This window comes from Melospiza melodia, chromosome 10 (assembly GCF_035770615.1).
Source record: "Melospiza melodia melodia isolate bMelMel2 chromosome 10, bMelMel2.pri, whole genome shotgun sequence".
Taxonomy (NCBI): Eukaryota; Metazoa; Chordata; class Aves; order Passeriformes; family Passerellidae; genus Melospiza; species Melospiza melodia.
The window spans coordinates 21,999,558-22,017,555 of NC_086203.1; the positions used below are offsets into that span (position 1 = coordinate 21,999,558).

The window sequence follows — 17,998 nt, forward strand, 5'->3', positions numbered from 1 at the left end:
CCACAAGGGCATTTCCAGCGGGACGCCGGAAGGATTTGTCCCGCACCGGGGAACAAATTTTCCCTCATTTTCCCCCTCAGTTTGAGCGCAGGGACTACCCAAAGGCAGAGAAGCCCCGGACGGGAGCGCTCCGCCCCGGCCAACCCACCCCGGGCCGAGCCCCCGGGACCGCCCCTGACCTTCCCAACATGGCGGCGATCAGCCGGCCGCCCTCAGCAGCACTGTCGCGATAGCGCCGCGCCTCCGCCGCGCTTTACGGCAAGGCCGCTCGGCGGGGTGGGAGGCGGTGGCGGGGCTGGTCCCGCCATGGACCGCAGGAAGAAGCCGCTGGACGTGGCCGCGTCCTCGGTGAGTGACTGAGCGGGGAGAGGCGAAATTAACTCCTCCGCCCGCCCAGGAGGCCTCACAGTAGGGCTGTGAGGTGTGCTCAGCCGCGGGGCTCCCGCGGGCGGGGTGGGCCTGGCCGGCGCAGGCCCTGAGGCTCCACCGGGGATCCGCTGGCGCCGCCGCTTGCGGGGAGAGCGGCGCAGGGGAAGGGCCGGTGCTCTGTGTGCTCCCCCAACCCGCTGCCGTGGGCAGTCGCTGCGGCACATGCTGGGTTAAAGGGCTGTGTAAGGCCGTGTGCTGCATGTTCGGGCTGTGAGTGTCAGGGCTGGGAGTTTGTCTCCTCACCAGCCACACGCCCTGCGCTCCGAACCCGAGTCTGCCCGGCTGGGTTTGCTCGCATTCCTGGTGCAATTACATTAAATTAGCCCATAACAGGGAAAATATTTTTTCCTAAGGAGTAGAAGATCTATGCTGTGGAAGATTAACTTTCCACCCTTAGGAATGGTGAGGTGCCGACCCTCGCTGTTCTCCAGGACGCTCACGAGAGCTGCCAAACACTTCAGATGAAGAGCTATGTAAATAGTCAATGTATGCTAATAACTGTTAATATTTCACAGTTAACTATGAAATATTTTACATTGAATTTTTGGATTATCACCTCTAAGCAGAAGGGAGGACAAGTGATTTTTAAGACACTGCACTTCATTGTCCCAGCGACTTGAAAAGCAAATGCTTGGGACAAATATTAATACCAAAGTTTTGCACTTTCCTGGTTTAATGTGCAGCTCTGAATTTTGTCATCCGTAGAACTTGCAGGAAAAGTAGCAAAATATCCTCTTCCAAACTAGTTTTGTAATCCAAAGATAACACCCCTGCTGACGAGTTCCTTAATAAAAGCTGAGATGGACCTTGGTCACAGATGGCAATGCTACTCATATGTTTATTTAAAAAGAAGGAGAAAAAAAATCCAAAACTATTAAACAGTGCATAAAGCAGTGGGGAAAATATATGTTTTACTGTAGCAAACCTTTATCAGTTATTTTCTGAGACAGGATTTTATTTATTATCTAATGGTTAAAAGTTCCCTTTTCATATTCAGTAGTGTTTTTCATTGCTCCTTCTCTATTTGTGTGCCATTAGGAGGTTGGTAAAATCTAGACAGAGCTATACCTCTTATCCTCGTTATGTAGCAAAGGATCCAGGATATCTTTGGAGGTTGTTTAATCTCTAATCATAATTTGAATTCTGTGATTTTTTATTTTGTTTGCTCTAAGAGGTGATCTTGGTGATTAGATCACTGCTTCTAAGTTCCACATAAAAATGCAATCAAATGCTCCTATAAGTGTAACTAACAGGTTGTTTTCCTAAAGTTGCAGTTATTTATTGCAGTAACTGATGTCTGTGATCTGTTATTCATGTGTTGTTTTGCTGCTGGTGTAGCTGGTGGATCTCAAAGCTGAACTCTTCCGAAAGCAAGAGGAGTTCAAGAAAGAAAAGCTGTTGAAAGATGCTGGTGTCTTTGCAAAGCCCAGAACCTCTAATAAGGTAAAAATAATCTTCATTGTTGTTTTTGTCATTCTGTCTCCTGAAAGTAAGGAAGTTAATATTCAATTCTAAATAATAGTAAATACTCAGCTGTGTTTCTAGTCAAATATAAAATTATGAGAACGTTCTTTAAAGTTCATTTCTAGGTGAAATTCCTGTGCACAGCAGAAAGCTTAGTCTTGTGCTTCTACCCATCTAAATCCCCACTTAATCTTTATTCCCCAAGGATCCACACCCTTTAACTATAGGAAAAGATGTTTATTTTTTTATTAGAGGATTTTGTAGGATGCTGCAGGATGGAGGAATCTAGAGATTCTTCTAGAGTCACTGAACTCCCTGGATAAATGCTCTGCTGTGGTTTGTGGTGTACAATAATGAATACACAATTATCTCTCTAGTTTTGCTCTGTACTGTACTTTGGGTTTTGTTCATTCTGTAGCTTTCTAGAAGCAGAATGTGCTGTTCTTGCCATATTTGAAGCACGTGCAGCATTTACAGTGTTATGCTGCAAACAGGCCACCTGATTGTATTTTCTATCTAAAATGGAGGCAATGGAGAATAGAAACTTTTTTTAGCTTTGTTAGTATGTATTTAATCAGCAAGATTGCATGATTGGGTTTTTTTAACCTGAACATCTTTGCCAGAATAGATTTTGTCTGATTTCTGAGTGCCTTTAGGATTTTTAAGGCCTTCTCAGCCTGCCCTTAACTATGATACCATCCTGCAGCCTGTACAGCACAGGAATGATCCCAAATCAAACACGTATAAGATGTTATTTACAAAGCCTTCCATGATTCAGGTGCATCATTTGCATTATAGAGTTGAAATATTTTTTTAATTGTTACCATTTCAATATTTTCATCTATTTATTTGTTGTTACAAAATTGTCCTCTGCAGAAACCAAGTATCTGGACCAAGCAGAACACGGGAGTTGTAAATCGAGCTGCGAAAGATGTTGAGCAGAAGGCAGAAGAGCAGGATATATTGGATAAATCAAGGTAGCTCTTAGGCTCTGTAAGAAAGGAATGCTTTGCAGAATTTGTTCTTTGGTATTCAGAAAGCACAGAAAGAAGTTTTTTAGACCAGCAGTTCTCATTATACCAGCCAGTAATTCCAGTATCATCCATACTTTTTACCAGTAGTGTACAAACTTCATCCCAGCAGTCTCATGCTCCCATGACCTCACACTGTCTAAATTATCACAGCTGTCAGGGTACTGTTTTTTTTTTTTTTTTAATCATCTTTAGAATTACCAGCCAGTGCAGTGCAGTGTTAGAATTCTGTAGCAAAGTGTTTCTTTGGCTTGACAGAAAATAGCTTACATTTTCAAGAATTACTTCATTTTCTAAATGTGCTGGTTGAACAAAAAGATATATGTGGAAAATGCCATTTATAAATAATTTGCTGTGATTCTGTAAGCAGTTTTTTGCTCTTTGAAATTTGTGTTATCTCTTTTTTTTTTCCTGTAAAACTGTCTTTCAGTGTCTGCAAATAATGGTTTCATTTCCAGTATTTATCTGACAGACCACAGTACTTAGATAAAGGTGGAATTCTTGTAACAGCATGTTTCTGCCTACTTGACAAATTACATTTGAGAATAAATTTGTAACTTCACTAAAATTATTTTCAGTATAAATTCTGGAACTGGAAAATATTGTATCTTTAGAAATGCTAGTGAAGGTTCAAAACAAAAGCTAGGCATAAGTCAGCTTCTAATGAACACCTCAGGCAGTCCCAGGATTTTCCTATTCCATTTATCTAAACCTAAATAGGTCACTTTAAAATGTGCTTGGAATTGGTGGAATTGCAAGGTTCATTTTTTTTTTCTTTTTCAGGAAGAAGCTTGAAGAGAAAGCAAAGCTGTATGAGAAAATGACAAAAGGAGACTTCCCAGGTGAACAATACTATTGCAAAATAAGCATTTAGATATGTATAAATTCTTGGAATTATTATAGAAACTGATTGACATGGTTTATTCCACTTTGAAAAGGAAAAAAATATACATTTACTAGAGAAAATAAAATTACTTTTGAAGGGCAGCCTGGCCAGGTAAAGCACTGGAGGCTTGTTTCACTCATTCATTAAGTGGGTGAACTATGTTCTGGTTTTTCAATACAGTATCTTAGAAAGACAAAAAAAATTTGTTCTCCATTGTGCAATCTTTGGATTGCATTGCTGATGCTCTGTCGTGCATTCTAATTGTTGGGCCTTTATGAGGAGGAGAGCATCAGGAGAGGAGTCTGGCTGGTCCATATCTGAATGCCAGTCATGCAGCTAATGGGAATAGAGAATGCTAATCTGTTCCTTTCTTCTTTCACACATTCAGTCCCTTTCAAAAAGTAATTATTAAAATAGAATACAAATCTCCTTGCAGTTAATCTGTTCTCTTTATCAGTGTCCATCTTCATCCCCATGACCCCATCACTTTCCTCTACTTTCCTAAGAAGTACCCTCATGAATGCTTGGCTCCTGCCAACATACCAAATGTTAAACATCAAAAAAGTATTTGAGCCTTGACAAATCCTTTGCTTATGAAACAGTTAACAAGCAGAGAATGTTTTGCTGCAGAGAATGCAGCCTTTTCTGTACTGCACACAATGCCCTGAAACTTTGATTCAGAAATAGACGTTATCACTGTGGAGCCACTTGATAGCTCTGGGTTTGTTTGGCACTGAATGGGATTTAAGTATTCCCCAATACTGTAGTCAAGGGCATTGCTGGCAGCTGAAAAGCTGATTGTAGCTATTTGGTATTGATTTTGTGCTCAGTTCTGTTCTTTTCATGGCTGTTCGCTAAGAATCGATTTTCTGCCTTAGATGAAGAAACTGAGGATTTGTACCTGGTGGATTTCACTCAGAAGATCATAGACAAACAGCACGAAGTACAGGAGCTGCAGCAGAGTGAAGCTGCTGGGAGGACTTCAGAAAGAGACACAGATGAGGAGGAAACTCAGCCTGAAGCAGACATTCCACCACCAGAGGACCCAGATGAGGAATGGTTGGTGCTACTGATTAGGCTCATCTGCCCTGGCCACTCTTATTCTTGAGAATTTCTTGAGAAAATACTTTTCTTTTTTTAAAATGTGTGAAGTGTCACCTTTGTTTTTCATGTTTGTTTCATACTACACATTGGCAAGGAGGTGTTAACATTGTTTCATTTCTCCTATAGACAGTCCTGCATAACACTTTAATTTCCACCCACATAGATAACACTGCAATAGAATCTGCATCTAGGATTTTGAGAAATTGCAGTGAAGGCAATGTACTATAGGGGGGACAACATCATCTCCTTTGTGATTTTCTTGCATAGTTTATCCGAGTAGTCATCACAGTAGTTGGTACCATTTTATGCTTTGATGTGCTGAATTGAAATGTATTTTAGCAAAACTTGAGGATTTTATGGTATTCATCTTCCTTTCTTTAATTGTGAGTGACTTAAAAATGAGCAGTCATTTAACTGTACAACCTTCTCTTAAAGGAGAGAAACTCTGGTTGGAATAAGAACACGATTTTCAGCATTTCTTCCAATTTGCTGCAGCACAGCAAATAGTCTCTGACGGTTTTCTGTGTCATTCCAAGTTACCACTATTTTTTCATCTGAGACATTAGGAATAATTATGAAATCAGTCCTGACTAAACATTTTCGTTGCCCATTTGTTTAAAATGCTTGTGGAACAAGAGATTTTACCTCTGGTAATCAGTTTAAATCTGCAGTAACCAATACAAAACGGCACTCCCATTCTTCAAATACTAAAGTGTAGATATCCTTAGAAACTAAGTAAAGAACTTACTAAAAGCACAGATCTTTAAAAGTTTGGGGGTTGGGAGCTAGATTGCCAGTCATACTTTTTCAGATGTAATATTCTTTAGAATGGGATAATTGAGGCAGCTTGATGCTAAAGAGCTTTCCACATTACAGGACAGTAAGTGTAGCTCTTAACAGCTTTTTCAACAACTGTAAATCAGATGTTCGGTACTATAAAGAGTTGAATAAGAAGCACAATAGCTTCAGAGGAACATTTTGCTTGTGTTTTAGTCAGCCTTTGTTATGCCAATTGAATGCACACTATCAGTCTGTTCTGAATGGCCTTTAGACCAATAATTGAAATGTATTGTAGCAATTTCATATCCACAAGAAGCCAATGCTGCATCATTATCTTCACCATGGGAAGCAAACAGTAGGCTGAGTTCTGTTTTGTTGTGAAAACTACGTGACATGGTTACTTCTGAACATTTTGTACACCATTTCATTGCCCAAGTGAAGAGGGGTCTCAAAGGGAGATTGAATAAATGTCTGGTAGAACTGTCATATGCCCCATTCAGAACTGTCCTCTTAATCTGGGGGTGTGTTAAGTGAAAAGCAGGAGCAACTGTCACACACACACTGGGAGGTGACAGATGGTCTTTGGAAATCTCCTTTGGAGTACTCCTTGGAAAGGGTTAATGCTTCTGTCTTCAGAAATCTTTAAGATTTCTGTTAACCTGCAAATAGAAGTTTTGCATCACTTTTCTTTTTCTTTCATTACAGGGTTGATTACGTTGATTTCTTGGGCCGATCTAGACGCTGCATGAAGAAGGATTTACCAAGTTTACTTAAAATGGATCAGGAACTTCAAGGGAAAAGGTGTGGTTTCTCTAATGGAGCTGCTTGTTCCTCTCAGTAGTTAACTTTTTTTTTTTTATGAGAAGGAAGAGAGGCTGAGCTTTGTCACTCCATTCTCAGTTCAGAATTGATGTTACTGCTTTCTCTAGATTTACATAATTTGTAGAGAAAGGTTTTAAGCAATCTCAGATATTTGTTGCATCTTTTAAAAACTGGGGTCCTTGTATTTCATTATACCTTCCATAAAATGCCAGGAAGATGATTCCAGTTCTGTTTAACATGGAAATTGATGATAGTCTTTTAGCAATTCCAAATTCTTCATGATGTTCAAAGTGAATTTGTTAGACCTCCATTTGTTTAGTTTTGTTCTTCTGTTAAACAGCTGTTTAACAACTCTTTTGTTAAAATTGCTTCCATACTAATATTTGGGTATTGATATTTGAATATTAATATTTTGAGTCAATCTTTTGGGTAAAGCATTGTTTTGTTACTTTAAATATCTTTCATTTTCTTACATTAAATCTGAAATGGTCCTATATGTGAGTGCTAGAATTCCCACAGATGCCAATAACTGATTATTTTTTCTCCCGTTTTGTGATTTGATAATTATTTCATAAATCTTCTGAGAAATATTATTATTTTGTCTTTTAATAACATGTTCTACTTGTTTTAGAGGCAGCTTTGTATTTCTATTTTGACCACATACCATAATCATCAGCGTTGTATCACTAACTAGTGTCTACAGTGATCTGTGTTTTGTGGAAACTGCAATAGTGGATCAGACTAAATCATACTTGCACTGTTTGGTACTGACAATTCTGCTCTGTAATCCTTAATTTGTTTTAATTAGACAAGAACCTGATGGGAATACTCTGTTATCTGAAGACATGAGAAGAGAACTTCAGAGGCAGCAGTGGGAAAAGGAAGAGGAAGAAGCCCTCAGAAAACCCATGGGACCCATACATTATGAGGACATTCGAGAAAATGGTACAGTGCCATACTTTAAATCACTTACCTGTGTATCACCAAAGAAATCAGTTGTAGAGGGAGCAAGGGAAAGTTACTTCCTGTGCCTCTGTGGCAAAGTGTAGGTGTGTGTTAAGCCACATGTGTAATAATGTTGAAAGTTACCAGTACATAAGTCTAGATTTATTTTTTCTTCAAATTGTATTTTTCTCAAATGTTTCTCTACCTCCTCCTGTGTTCTCCTTCAAGAAGCTTCACTTTATGTATTATCTAAAGCAATCTAAAACCAGTCCAGTGTTGGTAATAATTCCACACCTGAAAGCAGGGTGCCTGGAGGCTGTAGTTACTGCCAACTATAAACTGAATTTAACTGAAATCTGTTGTTTTTCTCCTTGTCAGAGGCCAGGCAGCTCGGTGTTGGTTACTTTGCCTTTTCTCGGGACCAAGAGCTCAGGCATAAACAACGGGCAACCCTGGATATGCTGAGGGAGCAGGTATGAGAGTGAAGAGCAGACTGGGCTGCCAGGGCAGGGTGGTTTCAGTGGTTACTGTCTTTGATTTGTCGTGTCAGTGATTAGGTGATGCAAGTGACTCCAAAGAAGCCATAGAAATTTGGCTTCTTTTTTCCTGTTGAAACCTGGTACTTGATAGGATTCCTTTTAGTTGTTTTGTGAAGGAAGATATGTACTTGTTTATAATAACAAAGGAAGAATAATTCGTGTTTTCTTTTGCTGTTAAGACACTTGATCAGAGAAATAAACGTGAGCAGCTGAAGGAGAAGAGGAAAGCAGCTCTAGATGCAAGGCTGTCCAAACTCCGAGCACGGAAGATTAAAAAGTTAAGGGAAGCTGGATTAGAGGAAGAGGCAGAAAAACTGGAGAATGGAGGTATGATCTGTTGCCTTTTTAACCTAAATACTTGCTGTTTCACCTTGATCTGTGGACAGACAGATTCTAATTTATATTCATTTAGACAGTCAGTGTATTGGTATTGTGTATTCTGTATATACAATTAACATAACTGTTAGGATAATGAGAGCTGATGTAATTGTGTGTAGATATAAAATCATGCCAGAAATAGCTTAATAATGCAGGTAGAAATACAGTATGTAGATTGTAGCCTTTTTCTGATTCACACCTGACAGCAGGAATTACATGGGTTGATTATGCAAGTTGAGGCTAGAGCTGCTGACATTGTACTGCCTTTCTCTTCTATGAAGATGAGGTAGAATAAGTAGTAACAAGGAATTTTGATATCATTCAATAATACACTGTGACAGTGTCAGTGCAGTGTGTGAGTTGGAGATACAGCTGACTCTAGGATTTAGGATAATGAATTTGAATTCTAATCCTGTGTCTGTGCTGTCTCTTACAACACTGATAGTCAACTTGTACTGTCTGTCTCCCACTGAAAAATGTAGCTGATATTTTACTGTCTCAGAATTCCTTGCAAGTGATTAACTGTGAGGTGTTCTGGAAGTGAAGAACAGCATCATGCCACTGCATATTGTTATGGTTGTTCAGAAGAATAAGAATGCAAATTGTTTTCTCCAGTAAATGAAATAGAGATACTGTTCTTATTGGAGATATATGGAAATAAATGTTCTTATTTTTACCTGTGAGAGTCATACAGATTTTATTCTGTAACTGACAATCTCTGCTGTCTCTTCCTGTGACACAGAGGTGAAAGGTGCTGCTGAGGAACCAGAACCTCCAAGAGTTACTGCAGCAAGTAGGAAGGTGGAGGTCATCATCCAGGAGAGGAGAGACACAAAGCCTGGAGTGCCTTATGTCCGAGAGTGGGATAAAGGCAAAGGTAAGGGAATGTGGATTCAGGAGCATTGTTGGGAAGGAGCATGTACACTGCCACTTCCATTTCTGTTTTGTGACCAAAGTATGGTGAGACTGAGAAGCACTGAAATCTTTTCTGCCTCGTACTGATGACCTCCAGTGTCCAGGGCACTGACAAGGATGCCTTAGTGCCAGTAGCTGCTGTAATGTCCCCAAAAGTTTTCTGCTATATGAGTTACTGCATTTCTGAATGATCTTGACAGGTTGACAGAATGACAAATTCTGTAGTTCAGAAGATGTACAGTGTGATCTTTTCTTGATATATTCCTGTGGTTTCTGCTACCTGATAGGATGTATCACACAAACAGGTACAGCACAATACTAAAACATGATTCAGGCAGAGACCACTTCAGTGCCTGTGTCCGATTTTGAAGCATCTTCCTTGCCACAAAGTGATGGCTGTCTTGTAGGTCCTTCCCAAACCTATTAACTCATTTTGCACTATTACTCTAAGCTCATGCATTCTTCTAATCTGATGCATGACTTCTAAGTAAAAGCAAACAAGGAATAGACAAAGCACATAAATGCCCACCTTCTTTAGTACTATAACAGCACTATTCCTCTTCTATGCAATACTGGTATTTCCAGAATCTTTATACTTTTCAATCTTTATGTTCCATTAATGAACATCACTGTGAGGAGAAACTTCATAATTCCATTAAACCCTCAAACTTTCAGATCCTATCTCATAAATCTTTATTCTCTCTGACATTACTTTTTTTCCTTCCTCTGATGAAGCCTGATATCTCACCAACACCTAGGCAGCACTGCAGCAAATACTGCACTCAGAAAGCAAAGGACAGCTTACTTTAAAATGCAAAGTGAACTAACTGTGGTTCACTGAAGGAATCTGCACTAGATTCTTGTATTTCCATATAGTATGAAGTGGGAAAGGAACTTCAGGTGGCTTTACAAAGTTGCATCTTCTTTGTTTGCCAATTTGTTTTCCTTCCTGTCTGACCTTCAGACCTTGCTAAATCTGCCATTTTCCTGTTTCTAACAGAGCTGATGTTTGGACAATGGGAAAAGAAACAGGAAGAACTTAGAGATGAGCGAGACCCAGAATTTGCACCACCTTCTGATTACTTTTTGGGACAAAAGAAAGATGATTATCTCCGAAGTCGGAATTTGAACAGTTCTGAAACCTCCTCTGAACAACTGGAAACAGAGAGAGCACAAAACCCACAGAGGCCATCGGTGCCAGGGGGCAGTGGCAGCAGCCCTGGAGATGTGCCACTGTCACCACAGCCTTCCAACAGCAGCATTCCAGTTCAGCCAGGCTCAGCAGAGCCCAGTGGCCGTGACACTCAGGGCGTGTCATCAGCAGAGGATGACAGCAGCGATGACGAGGACGTGCCACCACCAGCACAGGCTTACGGCTTCGGTGCCCGAGGTGTGCCACCCCCACTGCGGGGGTACGGCTACAGCGCCCGGGCTGTGCCCCCACCCCTGCCAGCCTACAGCTATGGCACTGCCCAGGTGCCCTTCCCAGTGCAGGCCTATGGCTATGGGGCACCAGCAATGGTGCCACCAATGCATGGGTACGGCTATGGCACTCCTGAGGTGCCCTTTGCAATGCAGGCCTATGGCTACGGCACCCAGGGTGTGCCCCCGGGAATGCAGACCTGCAGCTGCAGTGCCCAGGATGTGCCACCAGGAATGCACACCTGTGGATGCAGTGCCCAGGATGTGCCACCAGGAATGCACACCTGCAGCTGCAGTGCCCAGGATGTGCCACCAGGAATGCACACCTGCGGATGCAGTGCCCAGGATGTGCCACCAGGAACACAGGTCTGTGACCTCAGCAGCCAAGATGTGCCACCAGGAATACACACTTGTGGATGCAGCAGCCAGGATGTGCCACCAGGAACACACACCTGTGACTGCAGCAGCCAAGAGATGCCACCAGGAACAGACACCTGTGACAGCAGCACCCAGGATGTGCCACCAGGAACGGAGGACAGTGGCTGCAGCACTCAGGATATGGCACCTCCAGCTCAGACTGACAGCAGTGACACTCCAAAGCAGGAACCACTTTACCAAAGTTTAGATGATATGCTCTCTTATTACAGACAAGTGACTTGAGCAAAAAGATAAACAAGAACCATGATCTAAAGAACTGGAGTATAATTAATTATGTGCTCAGCAGAAACTTATGTTCCCACATATGGGAAAAATAAGTTTCTGTAAGTACATCAGAATAAATCTCCTGGACACCTAAGCTGTTTCACATCACAGCTGTATTTTGCCCTGTTGGTTTTTTTATTCTTCCCTCTTTACTAAAATTCATCTCTTTGACACTTAGACCTGAACTTAAGGGTATATTAATTACTTGTTAGCAAGAGATAAACTCATTTAGTTGGTTGCTCCCAGCTGCCTTCTGGTTTGGAGGTACTACAAGTTCAGTGACATCATAGAAACAGTATGGAAATGGTAGGTCCTCTGCTGTCAAACACAGAATGATTTTGTTCCTCACTTAATCTCCTCTCTTTTAGGAAGTGCAGAATATTATCTAGTGAACAGTGGTGGTTCACATGGTCTCTGCATTCCTGAGGTCCATATGTAGCTCATAATTCTATGCAGCATTTTAGAGTGGAGACATTGCAGAAACCAGTAAGTAATGATGGGTAGGCTGAAAATAAACAAAACACTGAAGCAGAAGCTTTGACACCTGAAATTCTTATTGGTTTAGAAAATCCTCTCATGATTCTCCAAGTGTGTTTTTCTTGCATAAGGAGTTACATATATGGCTTTATTTAATACTTTTTTTTCCAAAAACTGTGATACTGGAGTCATTAAATATAAAAGCAGACCAATCTCTACCAAACTAACTTTTATTTCAGAATCTTAGTAAATGAGAATACTTACTTGCCATGTAGAAGATTTTTATTTCTGAAGGTAATTTAGATCACTCCACTTGTATTTTAAAAGCCTGATACCAGGATAAGACCTAGCAAAATAGGTTAGAATGGGCATAGATTGTTAAATGGCAGAGATAAAATAGTGAACATTTAAATGCAACAATGAAATGGCCAGAGACAAAACTGATTTGCTCCTCTTGTGTGCTTCAGTCAGATTTCAGGCTGCTCTGCAAGCCTGGTGAACAGCAAGATGTTCAATGTGACTGAAGGACATGCAGAACTTACTCTGTCCTCAAAATCTGCTTTAGCCTCAGCTCCTACATCACTGGCTTTTGCACTGGAATTTGCAGAGCAGGAACAGTACATTACAATTATATATTAATTTAACCTCAATACTTTTCTGAAGTAATATAATACCACTATCCCAATTTTGAAGAAAATGAGGATGGAAAATGTCTTAGAGAAGGTCACACCCAGTTTTCCAGGCTGGCTGATTTACACTAAGGAAGTTTCCTCTTCTAAGACCTCACAGAATCAGTATCTGGAAGCCATTCAGAGCAGGGTATAATTTCCTTGGAGCTCCACTCACTAAAGTGCAGGCAAAGTCTTTTCAAACACTAGAGCTTGACTTGAATTTATTATGGCAATTGTATCCTTCAATAGATTTTCCTACAAAGAATATTTGTGTCTATTTGCTGCTATTTTAATTGACATCCATTTCCAGCTGCCTTTTGGACTTTGTTTTTTCTGTGCCCTTCAGACTGTGATAATTTTATGTGTATCTATGGTTTAGGAGTTATATTGTCTTTGCATTAGTTTAACATTGAGCTGGAGCTGCAGTAAGGAATGAAATGCCATTTATTACATAGTGTTATGTAAAAAGATACAATCAAAGTGTTCCTTTGTTTAGCTTCATTTCCACAGCCTAATATTAAGCAGGAGGGCTCTTGGCCAGGAGGGTGGTTCAGAGCCTACATTAAAGTTAAGCCTGTTGAGAACAGCTCTCACTGCAGTGATCTGTCACTTTGCCATTTGGTCTCCTTCCCTCTTCTCTTGCTTTTTGGCTGAAATGCTTTTTGCATATTGTCTCATGCTGTGGAGCACACATTTCTGTTCACTGTCCTCCCCTCAGACCACCTCAAGCTAGCTTGGCTGGGATCAGCAACCTCATTCATTTCATTCAGTAATTCCTGGGGCAAACAATTCCTTATTGATTCACTGCCAAAGTTTTATTTCTCCCATGTTTTGGAGCGTGCTGTCTCCCTTCCTCGTTTAAACCACCCCCCAAGTTACACAGGGGGAATGGAGGTGAGGGGGGCAGTGTGGGCAGGGATCTGCCACCACCAGTGTGTGACTGATGAGGGTGAAGCAGAGCCAGCTTGTGCTGTCACTGAGTGTGCACAACTGTGAGCACACTCTGTCTCTGCTTGTGTTTCATGGGTTGGGGCTCTGCCCCAGGAGGTGCCTTGTGTTGCCGTCAGTGTTCTGCACAGAGCCAGGAGCAGTCCCTGCTCTATGTCTAAGGCAGCTTTGTCCTACATTTTTGTGTGAATAGCTTTCTGTTACCAAAGGTACTCTTACCCAAAATGCAAGAATGATGCAATCTTGAATTTCAGCCTTCACATGCTCTGTCTGGCTGGCAGGACTCAATCTGATGTCCAGAAAAGTACTTTCAGAAATTACAATTTCCTCATTATCACCAAGGGTTGATTTATCCCCTTTTGGAGGACAGCAGGGCTCTGATGTTCCTATGAACCACCGGCACGTGAGATGAGGCTCATACCCGGGGTACAAACTACGTGCCTGCAGCTGTGTGAGCTCAGGACCGGTGCCGCAGGGCTCGCCGGCTCCCGGGGGCTCGGGCAGCGGGGCAGCACAAGGCGAGGCCTCACGGCCGGAGCCTCCCGTGCCGGGCGGGAGCGCTCGGGGGCCGCGCTGAGGGAGCGCCCGACGCGGGAAGCGCCGCGCATGCGCACAGCGGCGGGCACGGCCCGCGCCCCGCCGTTCCCGCGGCCGCCGCGCGAGGGCGGCAGAGCCCAAGGAAGGGCGGGACCCTCGCGCGCGGCCCCGCCCGGTCCCGACCCCGGTCCCGGTCCCGGTCCCGGTCCCACCCCGCGGCAGGGGCGCTGCCGGCCGCCCTCGGCATGGCTGATGGCACGGTAAGGCCTGCGCCTCACGCTCCCAGGCGTCCAGGGCACCCCCCCTTCCCACCCTGCTGAAACGGAGCCTCGCGTTTCAGAAGGAAGGAGGAAACGCCTCTAGTCCTTTAAAAATGTCTTTTAACAAGGAAACCCTCTTAGTAGCACGCTGTGCAGTGAACACCCAACATCTGCGCTCTCTTCCTTAGGAGCCCAGACTGTGCAGGCCCAGATTTCCCATGTAACTCCCCCGTGCCACTGCAGCCCAAGAGTCTCGCTGTTCTCAGAAGCCATTCCCCCTCTGCAGCCAACAGCTGCCTTGCCTGACAGCAGGAACACTCTCTGTATCACCATTTCTCTTCAGTAATAAGGCCTTTGAATTGATTCTTTCCTCTGTAAGTCCCACCTTGGGAACAGCACATTCCTTCCTTCAAGTCTCCATAACCAATGTTCAGTCAGTGCCATTCATTACGTGAATTCAGTTCCTGCTCCCCTCCCCTCTCCACCCCAAAGGCATCCCATGAGTGTGACAGAGCTGTGATGTCAAGATGTGGCTCAGGAAAACGGTGCAGTGACAATTTGTAGGACAAAGGCAAGTGTATGTTCAGCAGGCAGTGGGACTACAGGGCACTGCAGTGCTCCCAAGGAGGAACACAGGAAGGAGTTGTTTTGGAGTGGCTGCCCCAAGGTGCTGGGGATGGAAGTACAACCCAACTTTTGTTTAAAGAAAACTTAGAGCTCTTGGGAGAGCACACCCTGCTATAGCCACATCTCAGACAACTGCAGCTAAACATAAGCCTGCAAAATAAAACTCTGCAGATTTTAACACTCAGGCCCTGACTCCACAGTCAAAAGAGAGGAGAAGTTGAAATTTATTCTCACAAATGACTAACAAATGACCAGAGGCACTCAGGCTGCACAAGGACACACATGGTCTTCAGTAAAAGTTTCATTTCTGGTATAAAACAGTAATGCCATTTTTTAAACAAAACCTACAAGTAAAGAGAAAGTATCACATCTTAACAAAAAGGATTTATTGTGACTAAACAAAATGTACAATGTTTCCCAAATGACAGACTGTTTTCAAGACTCTCTGAAGTCTGCAGGTCCATTGAGTAACTTGATCACTTCATACCCTGCAGTTTGATCAAGCTACTTTTTGCCAGACTTCTTTATTCCACCACTGGCTGCCAAAAGAAACAACACAGCTGTTAGGTGACCGTGACAGAGCTTAGCTCCAAATGCAGTTCCTCATGAAGCTGAATCCCCCCATCAGACAGCCTGCACAGCCCTGGTTCCCACTGGTGAATTGTTTTTTATAATTAAAAAATTCATCCTCTCAGAGGACAAGCACTGGATCTTTTAAACTTGGAGGACTGTGGAAAATGCCTACATGTAATACATCTGAAAAGAAAAGACCGGTGTGCTAAAAAAAAAGGAGCAATGTCCCTGCACATACCAGGGTGCCAGACACAGTGATCTGCCTGCTGAACCAGAACCTGCATCATGTGGGGATGAAAATGCGTAGAAAAGAAATAGCCTCTGTTTGTTTCATATCATCTGTACCTGCCATCAACTTATTTATCTATGTCAAGTAACCCAGAGGCACCTCCCTTTTTATGTCTGTCAAGCAAAACCATTACATTTTTGAAGCCAGCAAGACCCCCATTTCTCCTGCCAGGATGGCACCTCACTTACCCAGGGGCCCTTTTCCAGCTGCTTTTGCTTTCATCTCCTCAAGTTTCTTTTGCTCCTCCTTCTGTTTTTGTTTGAATGCCAGATCCGTCTGAAGGAAAGAACAGCAGCATTTTTTAACGTCTCTTCCACATAAATATTCAAAAACAACTGAGAAGTAATGAAAAACAAATGTACTATTCCAGCAGCAACAAACACCTGACTGGACCGAGGCAGGATGGCTGAATAATGCTAAATATGCAGAATATTGCAAAACTATCACTAAGACCACAAACTGAACTTTAACTCTGTATGTTTGGTCTTTCTGGAATTATTTTTCATTCTGAGATTATGATTCCTCTGACTGATAGATGTTTGCACTAACACCAATCATGAACATACCCTCAGTGACACCTGAAGCCCAGCACACAGGCACTAACAAAAACATTTGGGCTATAAAGAATGTAAATAAAGTAAGGCTAAAGTAAAAGCATATTTTTTTAAAAAAACCCTCTCTCATATATATCATTTTTGCTGGGTTTAATAAATTTGTATTAATTCCAAGCAATCTAATGAGACTGCTGGCAAATAGTGCAGGCAAGGCAGCTATTGAGCCTCCTTGCTGGATGGGCCTCCAAATCCAGAAGTCAGACATACTCTGTCCCTTAAATACACATTCTTCACAGACACCAAGGCTGAAAAGGACCCAGATTTTTAACTTGGCACTCAGGACTTTGGGGAAACTGAACTGAGGACCTTGACAACTGAGATTCCGCAGATTCTTCACCAATCCAGTCTGTGGCTCATCTTTACAACTGCAAAGCTTTCCTCTTCTTTCATTAAAACCTCCCTTGCTGCAATGTAACCATATTACTTCCCCTACCTACCCCTCACAGAACAGAATATTCTGTTTCTCTCTCCAGGTTTTCCTGTCCCCAGTTGGCTAATGTGTCTTTCCTAGTAAATCAATCCCTCACATCTATCCACTTCTGTGGGGTTTTTCTTGCAATGTGTTGTTCCCAAGTGCTCACAGTATTGCAGAGCTGAGACAAAAATAAATATTACATCATTTGACACACAAATGTTTCTAACTTGCATCCTTGTAAACACTCTATTAGTTCTACCATTTCTTTAACAATAAAGCTTATTTAGAAAGCTATGATTTTTTTTCTTTTTCAAAGAGGTATTGTATTTGCCTTTTTCCAAACAGTGGCACCTCATCCATCATGCACTATTCACAGAAATAGCAGCTGACATCCATACTTAAATGTAAGAGTTCAGAGTATCTCTAACACGCAATTCACTAGTACATAATTTAATACATTCACTAGTACTTAATTCATCCAAGCTACACAATAATCCCAGGGGCCGCAGTGATTGACCGAGCTCAGCTCTCAGTCTGACGCTTCTGCATCTGCTGCATCCACCAGCATAGTGGAACACGGGCGGGATGTCATCATGGCATCAGAGAAACACAGAATGGCTTGGGTTGGAAGGGACCTTAAAGATCATCTCGTTCCAAAGCCCCGTCATGGGCAGAGACACCTTCCACAAGCCCAGGTCACTCCAAGTTTCGTCCAAGCGAAGACTTGCAGGGATGGGGCAGCCACAGCTTCTCTGGGCTGTGTCAAGGACCCACCACCCTCACACGCAAGAATATCTTCCTAATATCTAATCCAAACCGCTTCTCTTCCACTTTGATCGCGTTCCCGCTCGTCCTGTCACTGCCTGCTCCTGTAAATGTCAGCAGGAACCCCGGGCAGCCAGGCCCGCCGGCTCCCTCCCTCCCGCCGCCGCCGGGGCTCTGCCGCCGCCCTACCTCATCCAGGTCCTTCGTCTGCTTCTTCGGCTGCTTCAGCGGCTTCTTCTTGCCGCCTGCAAAAACAGAGGGGACAGTGAGGGCCGAGCGGGGCCGGGCAGGCGGCACCGGCGGCCCCGGGCCCGGCCTTACCCTCCCGGCCCGACATGGCTCCGCTCGCTCCGCCCGCTCCCGCCGCTCCCGCCGCTTCCGCCGCCGCTTCCGCCGCCGCCGCTT

The 17,998-nt window shown here is 43.0% G+C and overlaps 1 protein-coding gene and 1 long non-coding RNA gene across 2 annotated transcripts; one reads left to right on the forward strand and one right to left on the reverse strand.

Moving 5' to 3' along the window:
• The first annotated feature begins 269 nt into the window (after positions 1 to 269).
• CCDC174 (coiled-coil domain containing 174) lies at positions 270 to 13,151 on the forward strand. The gene is made up of 11 exons (XM_063164814.1): positions 270 to 348; positions 1,768 to 1,872; positions 2,770 to 2,870; positions 3,708 to 3,766; positions 4,689 to 4,869; positions 6,400 to 6,495; positions 7,325 to 7,461; positions 7,840 to 7,934; positions 8,180 to 8,327; positions 9,121 to 9,255; positions 10,294 to 13,151. The coding sequence occupies exons 1-11, from the start codon at positions 307 to 309 to the stop codon at positions 11,373 to 11,375; spliced, it is 2,181 nt and encodes a 726-aa protein (XP_063020884.1). The 5' UTR covers positions 270 to 306; the 3' UTR covers positions 11,376 to 13,151.
• Positions 13,152 to 15,301: 2,150 nt separating this feature from the next.
• Positions 15,302 to 17,971, reverse strand: LOC134422592 (uncharacterized). Its single transcript, XR_010028852.1, has 4 exons — positions 17,915 to 17,971; positions 17,783 to 17,838; positions 15,988 to 16,075; positions 15,302 to 15,476 (listed from the first exon to the last, which is right to left on the reverse strand). It is a non-coding gene; the product is annotated as an uncharacterized LOC134422592 (long non-coding RNA).
• Positions 17,972 to 17,998: the final 27 nt, after the last annotated feature.